This window comes from Diprion similis, chromosome 2 (assembly GCF_021155765.1).
Source record: "Diprion similis isolate iyDipSimi1 chromosome 2, iyDipSimi1.1, whole genome shotgun sequence".
In the NCBI taxonomy this organism is placed as follows: Eukaryota; Metazoa; Arthropoda; class Insecta; order Hymenoptera; family Diprionidae; genus Diprion; species Diprion similis.
The window spans coordinates 15,939,408-15,966,395 of NC_060106.1; the positions used below are offsets into that span (position 1 = coordinate 15,939,408).

At 44.5% G+C, this 26,988-nt stretch overlaps 1 protein-coding gene across 4 annotated transcripts in view; it reads right to left on the minus strand.

Annotated features, from left to right (window-relative positions):
* Positions 1–26,988, minus strand: part of LOC124416673 (rho GTPase-activating protein 20-like) — a 153,256-nt gene that overhangs the window by 38,698 nt on the left and 87,570 nt on the right. Inside the window, exon 1 of one of the 4 annotated variants that reach the window (XM_046897951.1) lies at positions 5,674–5,850. The exons of the other annotated variants lie outside the window; for them this stretch is intronic. Within the exon in view, the coding sequence (XP_046753907.1) occupies positions 5,674–5,835 (162 nt within the window). The 5' untranslated portion in view covers positions 5,836–5,850. Of the gene's footprint in view, positions 1–5,673; positions 5,851–26,988 lie in introns of those variants that run through there. 4 annotated transcript variants of the gene reach the window in all.

Genomic DNA, 26,988 nt, shown 5'->3' on the forward strand with positions numbered 1-26,988 from the left:
AGCAAACGGTTTTCAAACAGCTCAAACGAGTCGAATTGATTTCTCAGCGTTGTAGCTACAACAACTTCCAAGTCGAGAGGTTTCTTTTCTTAACTTCGTGTGCAGGGTACCATCTACGGTTAATCTTAAAGTCTGGCGAGGCACTCGAAGCCCTGAAAGAAGAAGCAGACTAACCGGAGAGTTGTGAAATTGACTGGCCAGCGTGGCGTATACCCATACTGTATACATATACACAGAAGCACATAAGCACATCCATATCACTTGAGCATCCCTTCGCGGCTGGCTATTTTCGAGTGTTTATTTACGTATTTTTTAGAACGCAAAGTGGTGAATTGATTGCCCGATTCGCCGGCAAGAGCCGAGATCAAGCCGGCCAACAGGGGGCTTGACTTATCTCCTCGAACAAGATTCTGATCCCCGAGTCACGTTGCGTACTGAAATGGCCAAAAAGGACCCCGCCAAAGAATCCAGGCAGTTGATTTGGGACCGGTGGATAAGGAGGTTCCTCCGTGTTCCCGTCGCGACATTTTACCGCCGCAACAAAGTTGCTTTGTCCAGTTCCCCGGCCGCGGACCACCGAGCTTGGACCAGCGGAGCTTGGACTCCGAAGATTCAATGTATCCATCATGTCATCCGCAGTTTCTTTTCCTCCCGAGTAGGTACCATGCAACAACTTAGGGTCCCCCTGACGGTACGCGGAGGCGGTTCTCTGCGGCGTTTTCGCATTTATTATTCTCACATCCATGAACCGAACTGCAACCGTGCACCGGATCTCGCACACATCGGCAAATGATCCTGCAGCAGCAGCAGCACCTTACCTCTGCTGAACGGAATCGGTCCGCCGTAGGTGCATTCAAGGCGTGCACGTGAATGCGCGCGTGTTGAATCGAGGTGGGGTACTGACCGCACATTCCACGAGAGGCGACCGCCTTGGATCTCATGCTCGCCAGTCGCCACACACGAGTTCACGGATGCTGCGTACGTTGGTAGGTGGGACCTGCGATAGACGCGGGTATCGTAGTCGACTAGGTATGCGTACATCTATCCATCCGAGCATCTGCAGTTTGTGCGTGCCTGCGTGTAGTTGCAGCCCTCAGGATATTGACGGATGCGGTGCGGTGGATCGGCAGGATTGGTGGACGATTGGTTCGATTACTTCGTTGTGTCGGCATTTGATCCCTTGTACGAGTAATTCGTTGAAACACATCACTGGGAAAACTTCGCGATGGTAACAGGAGGTAACATCACTGCCAGAATGACGGAAACCAGGCGTGGAATGTACAGCGTTTTTTGAGGGGCTGTTATTGGATCGGGTATCGCTGCTGATTGTGGACGCCATGCTAAAATTTGCCTGGTTCAAGATAGATGTTGCGGCTCGCTGTTATTCACATTCCAGAAGCGTCGTTTTACCGTACCATGGCGTATAACGCCATCTGCAGATCACCAGACGTCTGGCTTATGGCATTAACAGAGGCCAATCAGTGGTGACCTCCGTACGAGATAGATAATCATTTTTCGAGGAATCGTGTTCTGATTTTTTCAACACCAAAACGTATTGCTACCGTCTTCTCCGTTATCTTAGGAATTGGGAGTATTTTTCTCCACAGGATAAGTAAGCATTTTATAATGGAACGATAGCTAGGGTGGAACTTTACTGCAAATTGGCAAAATAGATAAATGGATATATAGATAGATGAATATTTTTATTTTATCCATAACGACGTTGGACAAAATGAACAGCAATCGAAGTAGGTAAAATTAGGCAAATTTTTGCCAATGAAAACCAGTTTATTCAATGCGATAATAAAACTGTGATCCCCATGTTTGATTCGTCTGTTCTACATGATCAGTGAAAAGAAAATTACAGCTTACTGTACTAGTTGCATGGTGGAATAGTGTTACTAGCCGTTTCGAGCTCGTTGTTTTCTAAGCTCGGTTAAAATGATTGGTTTTCCGGTGAGCAATACTGACCAGATCCCGTTTTTATCTTTGCAGACGGGAACTAGCCGACGACGTAGGTATAAAGCGTAACGAGACAATACGTTATTAGAATGGTAAGAGTGATTAATGAAAAAAACAAAACGAGAAACGATTAGCCGGCGTGTAGAAGAGCAAAAAAAAATATGGAAGACGATTATCGTCGTATAATAAGAGATCCTGGCGAACGATGAGACCGTTCCACCATTGCACGAACGTGTCATGATCAACCGATGATCATCATTAGTAATAAACGCGTACGAAAATGAGAAAATCGCGATACGCGAGAAGAGCGAAATCTGAAAGAGTGAGAGATTTAGATAAAAAGTGATTACACGGTAAATGTACAAAACGCGAAGAGGTTTTGACCTCGCGCATTCCGAGTTTCACCTGCAGCGGGTTCTCCGAACTCAATAAAAATTGTAACCGTTGCAATTACGCGGAAAGAACCGCGTCGTATAATTCCATTGTAAGTTCCCGCGTGTTGTATATCCTTAACGTAACACTCTCGGTACGCGAGTACTGTCCAGCGCAATGGCAGGTACGGTGAATAAATAATTACATCTAGACATACTGCACGGGTATAGAGTATTGGGTATCACCTTCTACTACGACTTTCCTTCTACTACTCATCGAAGTTTCAATTTTCATGAAACGCACTAAAGTAACTGTACGTACACTACTCAAACCTACCACTCCATGCCACGTAACTTTTACTGATTTCTCTCGCGCCTAGAATACGAGTTGAACTTGCTTCGAATAAGAGACAAGCCGCACTTGACGCTTTAGTGCTGCGAACTTAACTGAACGTGTTTATCGCACTTCCACGCAGAGTCATCGCATCACGGCTCGTTGTAAGCGCATTTAAAGTATACAAGTGATATAAGAAGAACTGGACCAAGAGGCACTCATCGCTCGACGAATGAGGCACGAGCGATAAGTTTGGAGACAGAGAGTATATAGGAATAAGTAGGTAGGTAAATAAAACGATGAAAGAGTTGAAGAAATTTAAGGTGCAGGAAAAAGGAAGCCCTTGCATATGCTTTTATAAACCGCCGCTGTTGCACCGGCGGACGATAAATTCTCCGGCAGCTAATCATATGAGCGGGCCACTCTTCGCCGGAATGATATATACCCAAGGGGTTTATAGGTCTACGACGTACCCTATGGACACGTTCCGACGTGGGAGGAATAAAACACATATAGATAGGCAACAAACAGCTCGCCCGCATTCTAGCCTACATCCATCGGTCGGTTACCGGTCTCCTGTACAGTTGCTGGGGTCGAGCAAACCGGCAATAAACTAGACCCGATTTTTCGCCCCATGGTATGCAGTATGCACATTGCACCCATGGCGCGCGGCCTGTTCAGATTTTTTCGAAAATGAAAAATCTCACTCCGCGAACGCTAAACAATGCGGTAACGCCCGCGGCCCGAGCTCGCGCTTATAATTTTGCATCCCGTGTTCGGCGACGCCCTTCTCTCGTATCCCTTTCTCCCGAATTCCGCCGTTTGTATAATATATACCGTTGTACGATATTACACGTAATACCGGATATTCCCGCATTGGTGGAGAGTTACTTTCAGCTGCCGCGTCGGAAATCGAAAGGCTATGATATACTGCACGTGAAAAAATGCATAATTCTACGGGTCCCCGCGGCCGCACTTCCGCGATAATAATTAGTCAGCCTTCACTTTTGATTTCTCCTCTCAGGGTTCGCGAACGCCGTCGCCGTCGCCGCCGCCGCCACGCGATTCTGCATCACCATCGTCGACTGACGAGAAACTGCATGTAATTTCCGGTCAATCGGCTCGCATGCTGCTGAACTCGACTCTACGACTATACCCGTGGACCGTTGACGCTTATCATATTTCCGGTGACCGGTAGAACCTGTTCCTCCCGTTCCTCGTCCCGATGCTTCTTCGCCTCCCCCCACCCCTCATCCGCACAGCATCATCCACTGGCGCTCGCTCTTTATGTGATGAAATTAGTAGTAATACTTCTGACAAATCCACAACCACTTTAATTCCGCTGTACAAGGGTTGTTGCTGCTTTTTATAATCTAACGGAAATTCCACCTCACCCTGGATTCCGAGGTGAAAGAAATTTGCAACAGCTGCTTGAAAATACAACGCAGCAAAAAAGAAGAAGATGAAGAATAAGAAGAAGCGAATCGGCACTGCGAGGCGGGGTGAAGAGGACTCGACGCTTCAATCTGCTGCAGAGCGAATGATCCCGATCTTGTCATTCCGAAGTTAATAAGCCGGTAATTGTAGCTTGTATTTTACCGCGGCGTCGGGCCGCCTGGCATCTTTGGTCTTTGGGCCCATTTAGGAATCCAGCAACGCCGTCTGTCCGTGGGTGATTGGTTGGTTGGTTGGCCGGTTGGCCGGTTGGCCGTAGCGTGGCACTAGACAATCAACCCATTAGGCAACGATTCCACCATAAAATACACCGATGACCTTCCAAGGCCTACGGCTTTCGTGCATATTTACAAGCGGCACTCCCACGATCATTGAAACCTGCAGCCAGCCAGGCTGCCACAGATGCAGTTAGTTACAAGGCCGATTTTCGACATTTCTCCTATTTCTATCTTCAATTTCATCATAATCTCTTTCTCCCACGTTCTTTTCTCGTAATTTCGTTTTTCCTCCTCGGACGCCTACATTAATTAATATACCACCTCGTGAGATTGCGGCACGCAAGAAGGTACATGCATACTATACCAAAGGGACCAACTTCTTGCAATATAGCCATTAACGTAACGGTTTCTTAATAAAACAGAGCATTGCTCTATAGTTTCTTCTAATATTTTCAGTTTTATGCACGCCGTGTGTGTATATATATATATATATATATATATATAGGTACGTTCGTAATATCTTACTACAAACCAACACGATTGCAGCAGAGTCCCGTATCGGCGAAGCCTAGTCGTTACGTGGATTTAACAGGTTGTTTACGTGGCTCATAGAATACCGGCGAAGAGGCTGGGCATCTATCCGCATTCCACCGGCGTTGGTACACAACTCGCGACTATGTCAAGCATTGAATGAATCTTGGATGATGATCGCGGTTTATCCCGACGATTGTTCTCCGCAGTATTCAACCACCGATACTACGCAATACACTATTAATTGTCTGTGCTACTATCTTATTTTATTTTTATTTTTTTTTTCACTTTTATCAACTTCAGCAGAGAGCAGTAAAATCTATACGTATAGCATTACTCGTAAATATATATATGTATATATATATATATATATATATATATATATATATATATACCTCTGGGTAACATATGGGCGGGATGACCAGATGCGTAGAATATGAAGCCCATGTTTCAACGACGTTTCGCCAACTCTGTCGAGGGGTCATGGCCCCCGCGATCGTGGCGCCTGCCGAATATGTTGAGGGATAAAAAAAAAGGAGTTCGGACAAGCTCACCAACGTTCATTGGAAGATCGTAAAATATCGGTTTAGGTAATAAGAATGATATACTCATTGACTGACTGACGACGCGCGTTAACGGACGTGGTAAAAAGTGTACAACGTGGTGGTTACTTCATTATACACTGTAACAATATCACACATTCTATCACACGTGCCGAGAATTAATTCGGTCCTTCGACGCGGTCCTGTCGAATCAAAAATCATTGAAATAAACTTTAACCGATATAATCAGACATACTAACCCATATCGTCGACATGATCGATCCGTCCGTCGTCGATGAAACGGCCGCAACGGCGTTCAATCCTGATCGGACAGAAATGTATGCAGGAACCAGGGACGCCTCGAGCACTGTGTACGCAGGGGCGGAACTCGACCTGGACCTTTGGTGCCTACATCTGCTCATTTCTGACGCGAGTCCCCGACGGCGATGTCATCCTCGTGCCGCGCATTGTTGGATCACATGAATTTATTATCGACGAGGCACACCCGTCCGGCCGAAAGGTCGTCTAGTCGCACGACTGACCCACATATGGTTGTAATCGCGGTGTTGGAACGAGACTACAACGTTGCAGCCTTTGAAAGGAGGCGAGAATTTGAGACAGGTACTCGTTGTATATACACCTATGCAGAAAATCTGCAGCGAGTACAGGACGCGGGGCAGGTTCGCGGTGAAATTGAATCCACAGAAGCTGCAGCTTCGTTGGTTATATTGCTGCTATACCAGTTTGCATTTACACGCGATTTTAATCATCGACTAGCTAGCGTGGCTATTTTCGCGAGTCATTGCTCGTAATAGAGCCGAGGGGCGTTTCCGCTTCTCGACTTTTATTTTTTCTATTTCTTTCATATCGCGTGTATAATTATCGTGTTTGCTTTTCACAGTTGGATATGCGGTGCAGCTGTGATTTTTCCGTCTTTATATGCGGAGTTTAGCTTCGCTCGATTTTTCTCTCTCGCAAGACACTTACTTTCTGTTCCCTAAGCCGCGTAGGTAGATGTTTCCAATTCGTTACCTAACTCGTCACACAACAGCAACGTTTCCTTGAGCGTACGGTAACGTTTTTCTAATAGACAGAACTTGAGAACGTCAATCTATTCAATTCCAAAAATTGAAGCCACAGCTGGTTTTCCGCAAACTTACCTTCGAGCAAAATTCCCAATGATTTGTCTGTCAAAGATGACACAACTTTGCATTTTAAAAAATCGTGATTTACGACCACTTGCGAAAAGAATAATTCCGACAAATAAACGAATCGATTCGTATATATAACATATTGCGGTATTAAAATTACTCGGGCTTTCAGTCGGACCCATATCTTTCGGCACGAGGAGTGACCACCACCGTAGAGTCCGTATAAGGTATAAAACATGCGGCGATGCGTGGGATGCACGCGACGTAGCCGATAGTGCGGGTGCGATTGTTGAGGCATAGCTTTTAGAGGAATCGTTGCATGCACGCAGGACGAATCGGCGGTGAATAAAACAGAAGGACGTGAACAATGTGACAGAGGACAGTTATTAATAGCCGGTAGACCGGGTATTGGCATAGGTACATACACGTAGGTATACCGCAGGCTCGTTTACTTCCCATGCCTGTGCACAACGGGCATTACACTTTGCTTGTTTCACGTTGTCGATTTTCAACTCGTGCGTCGCCCATTATTATTCTTCTTATTGGGCATCAGCTATTACTCCCGGAGGCATCGGCGCCAGTCTAAATATCGGCGTGGCGGCGACGGTGGCGCGTTGCACGTTCACCGGATAATACGTCATTAACGGACACCTCGGTCACGGAGCGCGAGAAGAGAAGGCGCTGCTCTCCTCCAGGTGTATGGAGGTGAGGTACGTAGGTTGGTACACGTAAGAAGCATGCGTACGACGGGGTTCGCGCGCATACGCGAGAAGATGCGATAAACCGTGAACCACCGGCCGACTGTCGCGTGTGTAAACCATAAGTCGGTATGCGTGAGTGAGGCTGCGAGCAAGGCGGGTAACAACTCGTGTAAAACCGTTCGACGAGAAAGACGTACTACCACCATACGAGCACCTGGACTTTTGCCCTTGGGATCCATCCCGACGTGCGTCTCTTAAGACACCTAGTTAACAACCCTACGGGCGGAGGTGCGGAGGCGCGAACGCGTCTCTATCACTCCGGGTTCCCGAACACGATGTAGGTACGCGTATGGGGCTCCATAACGTATATAGGTCCGAGTGGTCTTGGTTTATAGCGTAACCGAACTAACGGTAGGTCTCGACATCCGCGTAACCGCCTCCTCCGCTTGTAAACGCGTATAACCCCTTCTGTTGGCGGAATGTAGGGGGTATTGTGCGACGGTGGTGGGCGTCGTGAGGCTGCAATGCCGGTCGTCGGGTCGCGGGGTTGCGCGCGAGATATCGCGAAACGAACGCGTGGGTTCCACATTGTATGCACATTCCTGGGTAATCGTCACGCGGCTTGCGTCTTCGCGACGCTAAGTGTTACCAATCGGTCGTAAATCATTCGTGTTAAAATTACCCCGCGACGACTGCCTTGCTCTCGCAGCGAAACCCGGTAGGTAGATGCAAAAGGTAATTTACGCGGATGTTGCACCGGTATCCAAACAACTCGGCGCTGATTGCGTGTCGAGCGCGATGTGTAATTTGTTCTAAGGATTAAAAATTGCACTGGGACGTAGGTGGACGCGAATCGATGGTAAAAGCTGTCGGAAATTCTGGAATGGTACTTGTGTAGGTACGTTAATCGAAGAATCGAATCGCCGCAAAAAGGTTCGCTGGATGGGCTGATCGCCCTTCCTGTGTCTGGTTCAAACAAAGCATGATCATTCCTTTTCCTCTACGCTGCGAATAGTCATAGGCAAGAATCGGACAACTAATAACTATACTATATGGAATGCGGTAGCATACTGCGCAGGGTCTGTCCGGGGTCTGGTATATTCATCACGTTTCTTCTCTTTTTGGCATGCGAGCGGCATTGGCTGCGAGTATATATATATGTATATATATATAAGGTACGTGTAGATTGTTAGGCCAAAGAGGATCTTCTTCTCCTCTGCTTCGTAACTCTTTGTGACTTTTTCTCCTCCTCTCTCTCGCTCTCTGTCTTTACTGAAGAAGCCTTCTGGCTCTCGGACCTCCTGGACCCCGTGGACTTCTTCCTTCAAGACCTCTTCGCGAACCGGGGGGTTAAGTCCTACGACCCGCATATAACTGTTCATCGTGACTGAGATTCTTTTCGAATTCTCTGCAAGCCTGCAGAATCATTTGACTATAGATATCTACTCTTACGGCAATCGATGTCCACGGGACGTTCTTCAAAACGATACCCCTAAGTAGGTACTATATCGTGACGAAGGCGTGACATCCTGATCCTCACTATTGAAACACCCCGGGTGCTTGAGTGGCAAAGGTGACAACAAGGCCCAGCTTAATTTTGTTGGACATTGCCCGGTACGTAGATTTTTGCAAGAGAGGATTCCGGGCTTCTGAACGGACCCGCTATGCGCGATTCAGGTGTAGGTGGGGGCCAACGATTGCTATTCGATCGAAGAAGTCTTCTGCAGGTTGCAGACTGCAGGATAGCGGCGGCAGCGGCGGCGGCAGAACGAATCCCCGGTAATTCAATACCCGGTGTTTTTCCTCAGGCATATTGCCACGTCCTGTGCTGTATCTCATCGGGGTTTGTTTTTCGACAAAAAGATGGGTCTTGTTCCTAGAACTTGGATTATTACGGGCTGGTTCTTCGTCGTCTCTCCGTCCACATCAATACTCCCTGCACGAAACTCGGGTAGCTAGTAGATGCAGCTTGGAAAACACACACGTCATCCCACTGGTACGCATACATATAAGACGGTCAAAAGTCAGTCGAGATGGAATGCTCCTATTAAATGTAGATTACACCGAGTCACAGACACGCGTTCCCCTCTCGCACGATAATGAAAATTACAGTGATCCCTTGCCGAGGAACAGAACGAATCGTCCTCCTGTCTCGACTCGGAGAATACCGACCGACTGCAATCTGCTCCAAATCGTTTCCACTTCTCGGCCCATCTTCAACCCAGACAATTACACAATATGCTGCTATAGCGGGATCCGCGAAGTGGCGCCTTTCTCAAAGCCCGAAAATCATTTGCTGCATTGTACGCGGAAATTGCGCCCAAAGTAATTTCCGATAATACGAATTCCGAATATCCTGAATACTGGGAAATATTATTCTTAACGCCGCAAGATAAGTAGGGTGACTGAATGCAGGGTATAATTATAACGGTTAATTGTCTACTCACGACCAGGGTTTAGTTTCGCACAGTACCTACGACGGCTAATAGACTAAAGAAGATTGCATCAAACGCGCAATGGCTTACCTGGAACAGAAAATACGGAAAAGTTATAGACCATGGTGCAATGTTAAATCGCCAGGTTTCATGTGCTGCCTTGGCGGTTCTATAGTGGTTGTAATTAGTAACGGGAACGTTTGTGTATACATTAGACACGTTTCACACTCTACGTCACCACTCTGCATTCGGAACAAGTGAGTATTACTACGAAGAATTTCAAGGCCAAATTACGGGGGTCTCAAGCGGTCTAACAATCGAGTCCGAGAAACATTAGGAACAATGCTTCTTTGGCCTGACTCGAAAGCGGTTCACCGCGTGGATAAACGTAATAAACGTAAACGAGCTGTACTAATCTGGTTATTGCGAATGACACAGATATAATTGCAATTTCTTCGAAAGATGGGGGTATAAAAATAAAGGACCCTTCAAACAGGGGACAAGAGAAGCCTTTCGAAGAATCGTACGAATTCTCCTTCGTCCTCGGAGTAGCGGGCGGAGGAATGACAGTTGGGGCATCGGACGTGCAGGAGCATCTGCTCGAGCACCTGCCCCATTGCCCGGGGCGAGACGAGCCAAGCCCGTACGTAATAGCCGAGTCTAGACACGAGCTGAATCGGCGTTTCCTCAAAATTCTAGAAAAAAAAACAAACAAACAAACAAAAAAACACGGGACCGAGAAGAGAAGGTAATTCGGAAAGGGAGAAGCGGACGTGGAGGGCGCTAAAGGCGACGGAAGGTCGTGTTCTCGGGCGTCCGCAAAAGTGGGAACGAGATTATCACCACGAAGAACCTGATGCCGCTCGAGTTGCGGGTAATCGGGAGCCGCCGCGGGTTCAGGCGAAGACGAGGCAGGGAGCCGGGTTGAGTGAAAAAAAAACGAGAAAGAAAAGAGAAAAAAAAAAGAAAGAAAGAAAATCTTCTGCGTAATTATTCGGAGCGAAGGCCATCTTGTGCGTTACGGAGGCGACCTGCCGTGTGCGTGCGTCGATGCGTGCCTACGTGCGTGTGCGTCGACGTAGGTTGGTTCCCATGTATTAACCCGCAGAAGCGGAGAAACCTGAAGAGGAGGGAGACTCGTTCTCGTTGTACCGGCCCGACGCGGAATCCTCTGGAATTCCAGTGCGCGCGGGGTTTGCTTGGCCCTTTCTTTATCCTTATTTTACTTTCATCCAAATTGGAGAACTTTTTAGGTATACCGTTGCCGCATCGCGCTTGTAGTAGGTACGCGTAATAAGTAGGTACTGATCGACAAAAGAACTCGGCGTCGACTTCACGGTGGGTGGGAATCGTCAGGTGCGAATTCCAGGTTTGCAGAACTGCACCGTGCAAATTTTAGTATCAAACTAACGGAGATTGTCGCAGTGAAGCTGGATCCTTCGCGAGCTATCGAAAAGTTCATCGCAGTCTTTGAAAATGTCGTGGTTCAAGTGCTTGTTCACAATCTCACGGCGATGTTCTCACGTTCGAACGAATTGCGCCCTTGAAGCTCTAAGGCAGCCACCCAAGAACCTTCGTAAGGCTTTACATCGATCCGTGTGTCAATAAGATTGGATCAGGAAGAAGTCAAGTCGAGTTCGGTTGGGTTGGGTCAGTAGTACCCTTTTGCGAAAACGCATTTACAAGGTGGCTGGGGGGTAGAATAAATGATGAATCCCTACATCCAGTTCGATGACATCGATTTTTACTATTGCTTTGTGAATCTCTTTCTACCGTTGACAAAAAGGAATGTAGGAAAAATTCACCATTATTCCGTACTCACATTGGATCACATAGAATAAGGTTTGCAAACAATGATCAAGAAGTACTTCGATATGATTTGTATACCCTGTCTGCAGTAATAATTGATAAACTACTGAAAATGTCGACCACCCGGTATTATCATCAGAACTTGATTCCGATTCTCTTTCACACATCTGAACCGATCGACTGCGATTTACAAATATCTCTATCCGAGGGAAAGAATAAACGGCAAATCCCGAGGAGGGCGGGTCAAATCAGACATTCGTTGATTTGGAACTCGACGTTCTTTGTGTGGGTCAACGGCTCTTCCACATCCCGTGACTCGTTCCGCGAACGTTTCAGGTGGAATTCGCACGCGTGGGGCTCACAATTTGCTTATAACTCGCGGTATCTTCGTCGCGATGTGCGATCCTGGAGGACAGCCTGGCGAGGCGGAGGGAGAGGAAGATCGAGGCAGGAGAGGACGAGCCGCAAACTCGTTATATGCGGTGCTCATTCAGGACTGTGGTAAAAAATTCTATCCTCAATGGAGGCGTCGAGCTGCGAGGAGCCGGGAGTTGGGCCTCGACGGTTTTAGCTCGTCTGCAAACCGCCGCAGCGTCGTCACGTTTCTTCGATATTTACGGTGCCCTTTTTCCAATCCGTCTTCTTCATGTTCTCCAAGTATGATAACCGTGCTATACGTATACACATAATACGGCATGATGGAAAACATCCGCAGGTACCGTGCAGTGCGAATTAAAATACTACTCCAGGTCCTGCGGGAAAAGCATTACTTCCGCTGAATTCTAACAGATTTTTGCCGGTCGGCGAATGACTTCAACCCCCTAATTACCTACGCTATGTACATACCTGCCGGCTGTTGGCCGAGGCTCTTAGGGTCGAGTGGATTGGGTTATGTTATGTTAGGTTAGGCCAGGCTAGGTGTAATCGAATGACTTCGGTTAACGGTTTGCGAAAGGCCACCACGAAATTCCGGGCGCCTAGACGAAAGGTGACGCGTCACGTACGCAGCACCGATCATTTCTTCGCTGTCTCCAAAAGGAAAGGAGGATGAAAATATTTAAGATACTGCTCGCCGCCTGCGCATCTCATGCACAGTTGGTATTAATTTCTAACGTGTTCTCCGCCCCCGTGAAGTTCGTTCAAATTTGCATATTTTAATTAAACGTATCTGCATGCGGTCGATGTTGTTGTTTCCCGAAAATCGGAGATATTCATCAAGGAGACCATCTTTGAATTCCAAACTGTCTTTTTCGAGACTTTTAAATAAATATCGAGAATGAGATTTTTGAAAGAGTTCTGATATTCTTACTATGAGTAGTTACTGTAAATGACTCTGTAAATGAGTCGATATAAGCGCGGGAGAATAGTGAATAGCTTGAACCTGCGTAATTCTTCCATCTAAATCAATTTTGTAACCTTTTACTCCTTCTCTGCTACGAAATTAATCACACCTTGGTGAGCAAAGATTCAGATTTGCGATGCAAAATTGTTTCGAGGAACAGCGTAACGACCCATTAGGGAGAAGGATGTTAATTCCCAGCGGATCGTCAGGGATATTATATATACCTGTGTCTCCTCGAGGCGTTTAAACCAAAGTAAAAGCATTATATGTACCAACGTATAAGCCGTATACGCGCTTCGTTTCATCCAGACGGGAGAGTCATAATGTCTGCATGAAAAGATCACGTATTCTCCTTGAACCAAATCGATTCTTAACTTGCCTTAGCCACCTCGTATATTATGCCTCGCGTACCTACGTACGTAAGCCAGTATCGTTGAGTGAGTGTAATTAAGGGCGCCTCGAAGCTGCGCGAGACGTCGAAGATCCTCGTGTGAGGTTCTTCGATGGATTCTGCGATGATACAAGGTCCCTACGATCGAATCATTTCGCGAAAACATTGCTGCTCAATTGTTCGAAACTCTTGATAATCCGCGAAAATTTCTTTTACATAGTAAAAAAAAAGTATCCAAAACTTCTAACCACTATAGAGTGAGAATTTATCGGTCTCCAGACTCGCGTTAAAGAGACCCTTAAGGAGGTTGGTTGGATACTCGTAATGATAATCAGTATCGGTAGAACGTTGTTGAATAAAATATTCAACGATACCAGCGTGACAAAAAAAAAACGTCAATTTGTCAAAGAATGGTCTTTCGAATAAAATGACCCATCGCAAAGTGAAATCGAACAATCTTACACTAGATATTCAAGCATTAGGAAGCGATTTGAAACGAAGCATCGATATTTGGGCTATTAATCCAAATTTCAATATTCCATAATTTCGTATCATCGACGAGATTTCCGCAAATTACTTAAATGATATGACCTAATTGATGAATGCTCAATGCTACGATCACGTCGTAATAAAATTAATAAGAACCTGTCGTACCTCTCGATTTTCGCCCACGAACCTCTGTTGCTGCTTTGACGCTCATAATAATCGTTTCGACCTGCGTACGCATTGCGTGCAGCGTGCGTGCCTGGCGCATGAGAGCGTAAGTCGGCTGCGCCGCGTTCGAGCAACAGGTGCTTCTGTGCAGGTTACGCCAGCTTTGAGCTGCTGGTTGGTTCATGATTGGGCGCGTGGGGTGCGTATTGCCACCGTGCGGTCGAGATGCACCTACACCTTCCTGCGCATTAGCCCGTATCTATAGAGGTACCAGATTCGGGGGGGATTTGTCCGGAAGTCGAGGTTGGAAATCAGGATATTTGGACAAAAGTACCGCTCGCATTTTGTGTTTAAAACAAATTACGTCTTGTATGAATAACAAGACCCGTTCCTGTTATATTTGTTAATTTATTTATTTATTGTTTTGGTTTTTTTGCGTTAACGGATATTTGCGGTTCAGTTAAAAAAGCATAAAATAATGAGATGAGTGAGTTTTTTTCGTTCCCGTATATACACCGATTTTTTTTTTTTTTTTTAATATAACAAAAATTTGATGATTGAGGATAATTGCGAACCTCGACGAATCGATGACGTGATTCGTGAAAAATTTCTCCTCTTGAATTGCGTATCAAATAAAAACTAACTTCGCAAATGATTATATATAATTTGAAAACCAAATTGTTTGAATGTACTTGAAATTTTCTAAGAACTGTGAATGTATCATCGGCACGACGTATAGTCGAAGATTTTCACTTACTTCCACGTAAAAATGATCTGTTATATTCTTAGAACGTCAATTATACAAAGCGTCTATAAACGAGTCTGTTTTTTTTCTAGATTACAAAAATCTGTATCTAATTACACACTGCGCCATTACTACGCTGCATATTGTAAAATGATATGATTCATGTTTGTTTTTACATTATAAACACGAGGCAACCGGCTGTTCTTATCTTGAATTAAGAAGTTAAAAATGAAAAATATTTTCTTTTCAAAGAGATATTTTTGCAAGTGTTTGTGCGCGATCGAAAATTTTAGTGAAACTCTCACGCTGCTTTGGTTCAAAGTTTTTTTCTTCCCGATCCGCGACTCCGAGTGGCTGCATGGAATGAACATAAACTAATATACGTTATTTGTAAAAACAACATAGGTGTGTATATATATATATATATGTATACGTATAACACGTACAGCCTGGAGTTGTTATTTCACATGGAACGTTTAACCGAACCTGTCGACTTAGCTCTTCGGACACTCTCGACGATGTTGTTTTAGCACGAAACCTAAGCACGATAAACACGACACGTATAATAAACGATCAAGAAGCGTATACGAATGCCTCTGATTATTTCGATCGCAAAACGGCTGTGAAATTGTGTATCTGGATCGATAAAAAATAAGTTAAAAACCGTGCGAGCCGAGCAAAAATTTTCACAGCGATTAACAAATAGCAATAGTCGATTGCGATTTAGACGATTCTGGTGTTGCGGAGTTCCCACACCTGTTCACGATCCCCGCGATCCATACACTTACGAAAAAAGATGTTTTTTTCCGTTCTACCATTATTCCTCGTTTGCGTTTTTTCCCCACTTTTTTTTACCTCGCAGAATTCTCACACCGTAGTTGTTTCGTATATACCAGTCGCGCCCTCTAATCGCTACTGCCTGAGAAAGGCGTAGCCGGTCTGTATCTGGAGCGGAAACAGAAGCAAAACTAAACGAGACAAGCCAGGAACGAACAAAGCGAAAAACGTTGAGAATCGACGGAGAAAATGGAGCAAATACGATTTTCGCGAGGATAAAGTGAAAAACAAATTCCTTATCTCGAGTGACTAATTCCTAACGACGTTGCCGAGCCCTTGTAAAAGTGAAAAATTCTTCCCCAATTAGTGACGACGAGTATCGATCTTCTTGGCGATAAAAGGCAAATTTGCGATTTGACCGAACGGAAATTGGCGGGGTTAAGCTCGTGAGATGCAGACGGTGTAACAGTACCGAGTGACGTAAGTTTTGAGGCATTTCTTCACCGGGGAAGCCGAGGTTTACCTATAGATATATATATATATATATATATATATATATATATATATACGTATATATTGGCCGAGTATCGAAGTTTCGGAACGGAGTCGAGCCTCGCCGGCAAAAATGCTTACGCAATATTTTCGAGGACTTTACCGATACCGGGTATATACAACAGAGGGATTGCAGATACGTTACGAAAATACGTTCTCCGTAGGCGTGTCGACGACGCTCTACACCTGCTGTCGAAAACATTTTTTTATTTATTAAGATCCGGTATCGGGGTTCGAGTACTAATTTGACGATGACTGCCTTTGCCATTCCGCGACGCGTTTGTCGATCTAAGACTTATGATAATATACGCTTGTAATAAGCGCGGAATGAAATTCTAAGTGTGCCACCTTTCGAAATAGGTATAATCCGCGCACGCACGGGGATAGACATTTCGTAAACGTTAATTGCGCTCCGGGCGTTGAGCGGCGATCGTTCCGTGAGTGCGGAATCGAACGTTTCCTTGCATGATGCGAGATTCTGAATAGGTACGTATATGTACATACATATAGGTACGTCATCATTGTTCGATTGTTCGAATAAGATGGCAATCGGAAACGTGACCGATCATCAGAGACCTTGAATTCTCTCTAACGAAGAAACCTCTCTAACGCGAGGATTCGATACCTATACCTGCGGAACAATTGTCGAGGACCAAGTGGCAAAAAGTACCCGAGAAGCGTTTAGCGTATTTTAGTCTATCGCGCGTTGTTGTTTACTTATTTCAATTTTTTTCTACCTCTTCTCGTCAAAGTGTTTGCCACGGGTTAGAAACACGCGAATTCTAGGATTGAGACCTTGACCTTGAGGCCTCGAAACTATCCCGACACTTCATCTGGAGCAAGAAACGCGCCCCACCGCAGCTTCGTCTACCGAATCTAGACCTGAACATACATAATTCCCGAGTGGTCTAGGAACGCGGTAAACATTAATCTTCTCGTCTGAATTTATTTAATTCTAGTAGCGTGGAGAGAGAGATGATAACCAGTTTTTAATCTGAAGCGTTCGTAGACTGACGAGGGAAGAAGGGAACGAGGGAACGGGAACCGACATCCTCGGTGCTTCGGATTCTATGCATTTTAAAATTGACTTTGAATGCGTCTGCTGACCCAGATAGAAAGTAATTACATTATAAGAAGGGACCTTCCCAGCGACGTTTGAACGCGATGACCGACCTACCCAGGAACGACAGGATTATAACATGTAACATGTAACACGTAACATGTGAGGTATTCTGGTAACGCGTGTGTGGAGCCAAAGGGACCTCGAGGAATTTAATTCCGAGCTTTGACGTTTCATTTTCAACAAATAGACGGTCTATCTCCGAGGATGACGTGCGAGCACGATGCCGAACCGAGAAGTAAATAAGATAGTAAGTTTTCACAGCGGGATTAATTCTGGCCAAGATGTAGGTGATGCAGCAGAGTCGTTAATAAACGTGCAGATGTACGTGAGTTACCTCATTCGCATAAAGAATGGATCTTGATTTTAACAGACACGATATTCCAATTACGGCACACCTTGGTCATACGCCATTGTCAATTAGCGTGCAACTTTACACCGAGGCTCAATTGGTGCCGAATTAACTTTGGCCGTGCCATTTTCGACCATTCGGTAAAACCTCACAGCCAGACAAATAGCACTTTGTTTTCTTTTCTTTCTTTACGGTAACAGAATATAAAAAATAACCGTGAACTTGAAGATAATAACATTTACAGAACCTGTATGAATATGGCTTGTTGAAGAATTCAGGCTGGTGATGTCTGTTCTTTACATCGTTGTGTCAAATCTTAGCATCTGTTCGAAGTAAGAATAGTATTCGATATATTCCATTTTCTATATACCTTTCTGCAAAATAGCAAAACAGCGGCATATCTATAGATCTAATCGAATGTAAGAAAAATTTCAGTTGATAAGTGGTTTGATGTTTTTATCTCTTCCTTCTATTATTCACATCTCGAGTCATAATTATTCTCTATAATATACCGCCGATTCTACGTATATATTATAAAGTTGTTCTCTTCTCTGCATCCTTATATGCAAGACGCGCGGCAATTGGTTGACTTTGTGAAAAGTTGTTAACCGGGCAGAGGCAACGACCGAATACACCAGGTACGGTAACATTGAAGGGGGGGCAGACCGGAAGGAGGCGCCGGATGTTAGTACGTTGCACGAGTTGTTTCCGCCGAGTCCGTCCCGGAACTGTGGGAAAACAACTTGCACACGTTAGACGTATACGTGTACTAACGTGGGTTCTAGACTGTGAACGCATCTCACTGCGTGGCTCCTCTCGTGCTTTTAATATTATAAACGTACGTATCATCGCTTCTTGGGGTGATGCGAAAAGTGCAATTGCACTCTCGGGATGTTATTATTACTGTTATTATTATTATTGTTGTCGTTGTTGTTGTTATTATAATACCGTGGAGGCGCTATTCATACGATCGTTAGTTTTTATCTGTGGTGCTTTTTTAATTAGACAATTATATTAAATTGTTATACAATTACGTAAGGAGGTTATGTAGGTATAAGTCTTCATCTTCTTCTTCTTCTTCTCTTTCTTGTTTACTCGTGTATAGGTACCAACGTGTTTCTTCTTCCGAAACGAATCTCACGCGGTATCATATAAGAACCAGCCTTACTCTCTTTATCACCACCGTGCGTAATAATATTTTATTTTTTCACACAGCAGCCCTGCAGGTCTACGTTGTCATAATCGTAGTTGCCGATATGGAACCTCCTTTTTTTCCAACTCCCAAATTCAAGTAATAATAGGCACATGATAATCGAGGATTCGATCTGCATGATTTTCATTTCTCTTTTGATGCCGACGATACTTTAGCAGAGCGAAACAATTTTTCAGGGTTGGTATGCTCGATTGCAAAATATGAAATTATTGAAACGCAGATTTGGCGTAATCTGCATAATGGGCCTTGAGTGTCCGGTCAGGCCCGCGAGTTTCGTAAGTCCCGGTGCGGTTAGCACGAAGCTAAAAGAACACGGCGCCTGCAGGCAAGGAGGAAGGCTGCTGGGGGGAAGACAAACACACCTTGGACAAAAAGTGACTTTGAACAGGTCCAATAGTTACCGAAGTAACAACGAGGCACTCCGTAGCGGTATAACCGATTTGTAGTCAAGGAAGCCAAGTCGACGTCGGGATCAATAGAGAGTCAAGATAGTTTCTAAATCGATCCTACACACCAACCAGCAACGCGCGGCGTATATAATCAAGAAGCCCATGAATTTCCGTAACCGTCAATGGGGACGCTGCGCACCATATCGGAGGTATAGTTATACCGTATATACATATCTAAGAGAAAATTTCTCTCTTTCTCTCTTTTTTAGCACTGCAAATAATGCCCTAGGGAATATTATTGTGAGAGTTGACGAATGGCCTGCAGTTTCAGGAATATTGTACACGAGAAAACTGCAGTAGCGGCGAAGTGCCTCTACCAACTGTATTTAAGAATCGGGTAACCCAAGGTTATAAACTCCGAGAAATCTTAACCAGCAATCTCGCCCGCCGAACAGCAGCAACTATAATACATCATGCACCGTGAATTACACCGTTTAAACTGTTACAAGCCCCCTTTGCTGATTTGCGCACCTTGACTGACTGACTAACTGACTGTCCGACTCTACCTGTATGCACTATTGCATTGCATTGCATTGTGTTTGCGCGCGCGGCTACAGTTTCTTCTCACCTACTTGAACAGCGCACAGTTGGCAAAAGAGATGATATTCTTTGTCGTCAGGGGCGTATATAATATGTAGGTACATACATACATGTTTCTTTTAATTCTTTCTTTCTTTTTCTTTACTGAGAATCGAGCGAAGCTGAGAAGCTCCGGGAGTCAGACGCGGCGGTGCAATATTCAACTTCCATTTTTGCGAAACTCTCGTATCTTGGATAACCGTTTAATAAGAAGGTAAATGAATAATGACGTAGAAAAGTGCATCGCTGCCGGTGCTTTGCGGGTCGACGGATGAAGAGGAGAATATCGAGCTGCGTGGACCAGGTCGATTTCTCTACTGTTTGCCGCTGGTAAATATACGCGATAGCTGCTGGTGCTGGTGCTGGTGCTGGTGCTGCTGCTGTTGCTGAAGGTGGCGGTGCAACACGCGAGAGTCTGCGGAGCGACGCCACGACACAGATCAATAATAATTAGTACCTGTACCGGTTGTAAAGAAAGTGCCGAGAGAAGTATAATAATGTAGAAAACGTGTGCACGTATACACATGTACACACACACATGTATACATATATACAGGAATACTTAAACGGTCCTCTTTAAGGTAAATGCCGCGCGTGCCCGTTTATGAAGCACTTACACATCTACATATTACACAGAAATTACCGGTGAACAAATAGAGACAACTCTTTACCAAGAAACAGTATTTTAATAATAGAAAATTAAGTGGAAAGGAGATAAAAAAAATGAAAAAGGAAATCGATATTCAAATTTCCTGTCAAACAATTTTGCGGTTGGAATTTATATCGTGCGATAATCATCGACTCATATTATATAGTATTCTCAACTTCATACTTATATGCCTAAGTATATTATAGCCCTATAACGTAACGAACGGTGATTTTATTCGTCGTATGGTTTATACTTGAAGAATGATTTTCTATTCATTATACTATAAATGAGTGGTGAGTTTTTGAGATTATTGCGAACGAAACAGTCGAGTTATAAAATTTTCAACTTTCGACCGTTTATAAACCAAAGCATTGAGCTTTCTGACATACTAGGTACTCACACGACACATAAATATGACGTACATGGGTGTACCTGAGAGTTTCCGCATCGTTTACAAATACCCTGTGTACCCGATACCGGAAGGCAAACCGAGAGGTGAAGACGTGCATTGCGGTCGCGGTCGCCATCTAACAATAAGTGTGTCAAGAAATCGTGAGTTACTCTCACGCGTAAGTAAAGTTTCTACTTATATACACACGATTACCTACCTGCCTACCTACGGGCGTGCGGTGGATGCCAAGACAGACTCTTCGATGTGCGCAATGCATATAGCTAGATATAATGCATGCACACTGCAGACTTGAGAAGAATTTTTGTATAAGATGAAGGAAGTATAAAGCGCGGATGCGAGAGAGCTGCTACAAGGTGAGAATAGTCACCACCACCATGGCATAGGAACGTGGAGATCGTTCCTTGAACTCTCTTTACTTCGCGAACGATAGTTATCGCCTATCGACTGTCCACGTTATCAAGACTATCTACCGTGATCACGGTCCCATTCGACATGCGTCCGCAGTAAGTTTTAACCACCCGACAGGTTTATGGGGGATGCTGTGCTAGCCGCGACAAAACGATCCGCGTGTCGCTCTATACGTACGTCCGCATTCACACACGCGTATCCTGAATTACTGCAAACGTAGTGCTAAACGGCAGGGTCGCGATATGAAGATATACCGACCCATTAACCATGCCTGGGACGCTGTAGAGTTAAGGAGCATCGCGTAAAATCAATCCATGCAAAATTATATATACTTAATCGAGACCTGCTACTATGTAGATTATAATTAATACTACCGGTGCAGGTATAAATTCTGCAAAACTTTACTTCAACGAAGAAAGTTTGTGAAAGAAATTTTTATTATGGGGTAAAAATACCATTGCGTCTATACGTATAAGTAGAGCATCTCTTTCAAAGTAATTATTGATAAGTTCCCAGGCAATCTTCGAGAAAGTTCTATAATTCTTTGCTTCCCGCGGTATATAATACCTCAATAACGACGATCTTTACAATCGGTATTAATTTGAACATAATACATAAGCACTCTATCTGCAATTTTGCATGCCAATAACATCAGCGATGGAATGACGCGACGATCTTACATTAAGCAAAATCGGCACGAGGATTTATGAGATATCGGATGATTGGATCGGCGTGGGTAGGCTACGTCAGGACGAAGTGTACGCTTACGGAGTCTGACAGTCGTACAATGGTCCCCCATTTTTTAGCGTCTGGTTCCCGCAGGTACGTTCGTCGAGCGTTTATTTTTTCTATGGGGACAGCTGTGAGCTGCGGGCTTTCCGTGGGCGCCATTGAAGTTAGAAAATAGAGGGGTTGTTGGCGCGAGAGGGAGACGTCGCATCGCGTCGAGTCGAGATGAGACGTCCCGAGATGCTGCAACGGCGATTCAACTCTCGCTCACTCCGGTGTGTATATATCGCGTATTATATGTACCTACACACGATATTTCACCCGGATTGAAGGAAGCAGCACAATCGCGATTCGAGGGAGCGTCAAAGGGATGAAAGAAAAAAAAAAGAAACACTTTTCAGGACGTGAATCGAGCGGTTCAGACTTTGGGGTCAGACTCTCGTCAGTCGTAAAGAGATGGACCAATCTTTATCGTACGATTTAATCTTATCCCTCGACTCCCACCCCTTATGATTAGAATCATTTTACATTTTCTTTTTCCTCTCTCTCTCTCGATTTTCCCCCTAAAACGCATTCACACCGAAGTATCGTTGTTATTGTTGTTATTATTGTTATTGTTATTGTTATCGTTATCGTTATTGTTATTGTTATTGTTATTGTTATTGCTATTGTTATTGTTATTGTTATTGTTATTGTCGTCACCTGCAACAACGCGGCAATCACAATTCATAACGGAGCCACGGAAGAAGGGAGTGGCAGAGTTTAGAGTTTCGAACTGCGGCAGGCAGACGACGCACACGCATGCTGTACATCGCACGGGTATGCATGTACTACGTATATATTTACAGACCGAGTTGGATGGGCTCAATGTATCGTCCAATCTAACACCGTCAAGTGAAACTTTCATTTCGCTTGATGTCACACACGTGGCCTTGTTTACACCCGCCGGCGCCATTTCGTTTCTCTCTATAATATCATTACTCACTACAGTAGATCCAATATACTACTCGCATGCAAATTAGGCTGATGTTTTTTAATTAATGGACAGATATCTGTGAAATTATATATATATATACGACCGTCCTACGTCTTGCTCCTAGACTTCAACGAGCCTTTTTTCAATATTAGAAAATTTTCACGTCTTATGATTATGAGAAATCTTTAAAAAAAAAAAAAAGCTTGCCGAATAACGTTGCGTTTGAATTTCCAATGTACACGGATCGATGGCGCCATCGCAAAGCGTGTTTAATTGTATCGTTTATTGAGTCACTGTATTATATAATAGCACGCAAATGAATGCGGCGAGTAATTTACTTTGGCTAATTTCACGTCGATCCACATACCTAAGAACAGTCGCAATCAATCGAACCCTGTATATGTAAGTAGATATTTGAAATGATAAAATCTATTCAAGAAGTTAATAAACTATTAATAAGCACATTTCGAATGCGAACTAATTGAATTTGTAAAGCAATAAAGTAATGGCTGACTGCACACGGTTGGATGAGCAACAAGTTGCTCGACTTAAATTGTTCCCCCATTGTAACAATAATAATAAGAATAATAATATTTATAATACCAAGTATAAGTATAGCTGCAAGGTATATAGGAGAGTTGTAAAATGCTCGCGCGCGCATTTGCACGGCCGATTGGATACCAAAGCTCTCGTTCTTCTTCTAGAATTCGTTTCGGAGAAAGTATCTGCCTGCCTGCCGTCTAATGCAGGAATTATATCCAACACCAGAGCGATTTCGAAGATCCGAGCAAACTATATTATACCTGCTATACTTAATAGCAATGAAAACACCGGGAAAGAGAAATGAAAATTCGTTAAAAGAAGTTTCGGACTGTTCTTATCGTTATACTGGATGGATTCAAGATAGAAAATTTTGCGAAGTAGTTTAGAAGAACTCTAAAGTATACTTGAAATAATTTCATATAATACCTATTTTCAAAGGACTACTTCGTGAATTCCAAACACGAGGGTTACAGCATGGAGAGACGGAATGTTGAGGAGGGAAAATTTTTATGACGACCTTAAAACAGCATTATATACCAACATAGAGCCCGGATGAATAAGAACCCGCGATAAGTCTGGATTGCCGTTTGGAAACTTATACGAGACGTGATTTACGGACGCCCTGGACACACCGGCGAGTCAAGGGACGTATTCTTCGAGCTGAACCGAAGGAAGTGTGGCGTTTAACTCCCCCGCTGGAGGAGGGCGAGAGGTGGAGGGTTGAGTGTTCAGGGGGCAGGACTGAGTCGTTCAAATATCTAAACAGACATAAATCACCGTCGCCTAAACCATCGTTACCATAAAATTCATCATAAACAAGGTCGTCGAATAACGCTGGTGTGCCACGGCAGCTGACGAAAAATACTATCGCATTTATCAGTTCTCCAGAATCCGCCTCCCCGAGAGCTCCGCGAACGCTCTTATAACGAGACTTTGCTGTACACTTCTACGTACAAAACGGCTGTATCGCGACGTAATTTTTGTTCCAAAAAAGAAACGTCTCGCGGCCAATAATTACGATAAAATTTGTTTTCTTTTAAATTTCTGTTTTTCTTTACCCTGCAAGAATCACCGCCCCTTACAGCAGTATATGGGGTTACGTACGGATATCGGAGGGGTATAAAGTGGCATTGGGAAGGATTTTCAAACGCACGCATCTTCCTGAGAGGTGTGCCGAACCTCTTTCTCAGAACAGCTCGCTTCTTGCTCGGAATGCACCACGTGTGCGCAGTGTGCATCGGTGCACCGGTTGATTTGGCATTGTGATGCAAATAATCGTTCGAGAGAAAAAGAGAGAGAGAGAGGAAGGCTCTCATCGAAGAGACCGCGTATAACACACACGAGGTTTCGTACGCGATAGGCGCACATGTCCTCCACCGTCGCCTGTTACTCACGTATAGCAAGGCGATCCTCTCGTCCAGTCGTATTTTAATACGGTATCTACACGCAGAGCGTAGGCTTAAACTCGCGACTTCGATCTTCGCCGGTCCGTAATCACGTGACATTGTGCGCTTAGATTACAGGGTACGAAGCCAACGGAGATTGCCTCGAGAGCTTGCGAATGCATGAATAAACGAACGACGGGGCGGCGGCACGTGGCCCGCTTACGATATACCTACACCAGCCTCCAACGATCGTCCATCCTACGAGGATGAGATTCTTGACATCAAAGAAAAATTCGTTGTTCTGGAATTTTAGTATGAATTTATTCGATGAATTGGCTGTAGGAATTGTGAGTATATTTCGTTTATTAGGGTTTAGATTTTTTTTAAACAAGCACCGTTAAAGTAACGTTCAACCATCATTTTTTCTCTTTTTCGATGCAATTCGACGTGCAAAAATTTGTTCACCAATCTCATTCTTTTGAATAACCTCCCGCATGCGGATCGAACGAGACTATCTCTTCACAAAACGAATTCCTTTTCTCAAACTTCTTTTCTCATGTTTCTTGCATCTCGATATATATCCGTGCCTGCAGGTCCATTATAATACCTCATACATGTATATAAAAGACATAAGAGGCGTGTAGCCGAGGGAAGCGAAGGTGCTCTTTTCTCTCTCTCTCTCTCTCTCTCTCCCTCTAGGAGCCAGGCTCGACACCTAGGAAGAATAAACCGTCCTTGGTGCTTGTCCAGAGATTGATGAAGTAAGCAGGAGCAATCAATCGCGGAGCATTGATTTATTTGGATTTGACACGCAACGGCATTGCCGTTGCCGTGAAACACTGCACAGACTACACAGCGCAACTCGATTTACCGGTAGCAAAGGAATGCCTCGACATAGATAGTCCAGCGTCCTTACAATATCTACGACTTGTAGCCATAACTTCTTCCGGCCTGTCAGCTGCCGCATGCACTCTCAGCTCGCATTGTCGTTCGAATTTGGATACCCTGGTCGCTTCCTCAAAGCTCTGAATTTATAATTTCTTACGATAAATGGTTTTGAATGTGGAATATGTATATACGCGATTTAAGACCTTTGATTAATACACTTATATACTGCATGAGAACGTTTGTCATCCTGATATTTTATTTTTTGTTTTTGCTCAATTAGCAAGTTTATGCATACATTCCTTACGGTATAAATCGAGGGCTTTGTGTCGACGGCTGGAGAGAGTTTATTGACCAGGATCGTTACTCGAATGATCCATCACAGCATCCACGGCATCCGCGATTCTCGCTGTGATCATATCTACCTGTGCCCGTTCTGCTAATTCGTTGATCTCTCTGTGTGAATGTCTGTCCGTTGTCCGTACCTTTATTTCTCTCTCTCTCTCTCTCTCTCTCTCTCTCTCTCTCTCTCAGCTTCCCGATTGTTTGTTTTTCTAGCTCCGTTTCTTTTTTTTCTCTCAAAGGCATGATAGTATTATACGGAATTGACCCGTGCGACCCGCCGTGGAACCTTGGCCTCGCTTACCGGCGCTGATTGTAAATCCGCGCTGCAGGTGGAAGGAACCTTCTCCTTCCTCTCGTGCTCCCTCTCCGACTTTCCGCTCACCGTGCATGCTATCCTCTTCTTTTTACACAGCTTGTCTCCTCGGGTAGACACGCCGGTGTATTCCGAGCACTGGCATTGCACCAGCTCCTATTATACCTACAGAGGCGCGCGCAACGATTTCACAACGAGACGTCGAACCTTTCATTTCTACCTTCCTCTCTCCCTCTCTCTCTCTTTCTCTCTCTCCCTCTCTCTCTCGCCATAGTACGGGAGCCTAAATCATTCACTATATTCGCGGCTGATCACGTTGATTAGAAATTCATTGATTATCATGATGAGATTAAAGTCCAATTTTTTTTTCTCCATTTCATGTCAGGATCAAGTTAAAGATACATCGGTGAAATAAGTATAAAATGATTTTGTCACCTGTTACAACAATTAGCACGAAAACTGGCTGCATAAAAATTTTCAAAGGGAAAATCGCACCGCGTGCAGTTACCTTTTCGCATCGTCGATGAGAATGCAGGTAGATTATACCATACCGCTGCAAGTAAGAATAAACGAGGTACAAGAGACGTGTGGGACGTGGAATTAGCATTCGAGTTGCGTTTAGTTCGAGACACCGCGGAACACTGCGAAGCGTTGTAAATG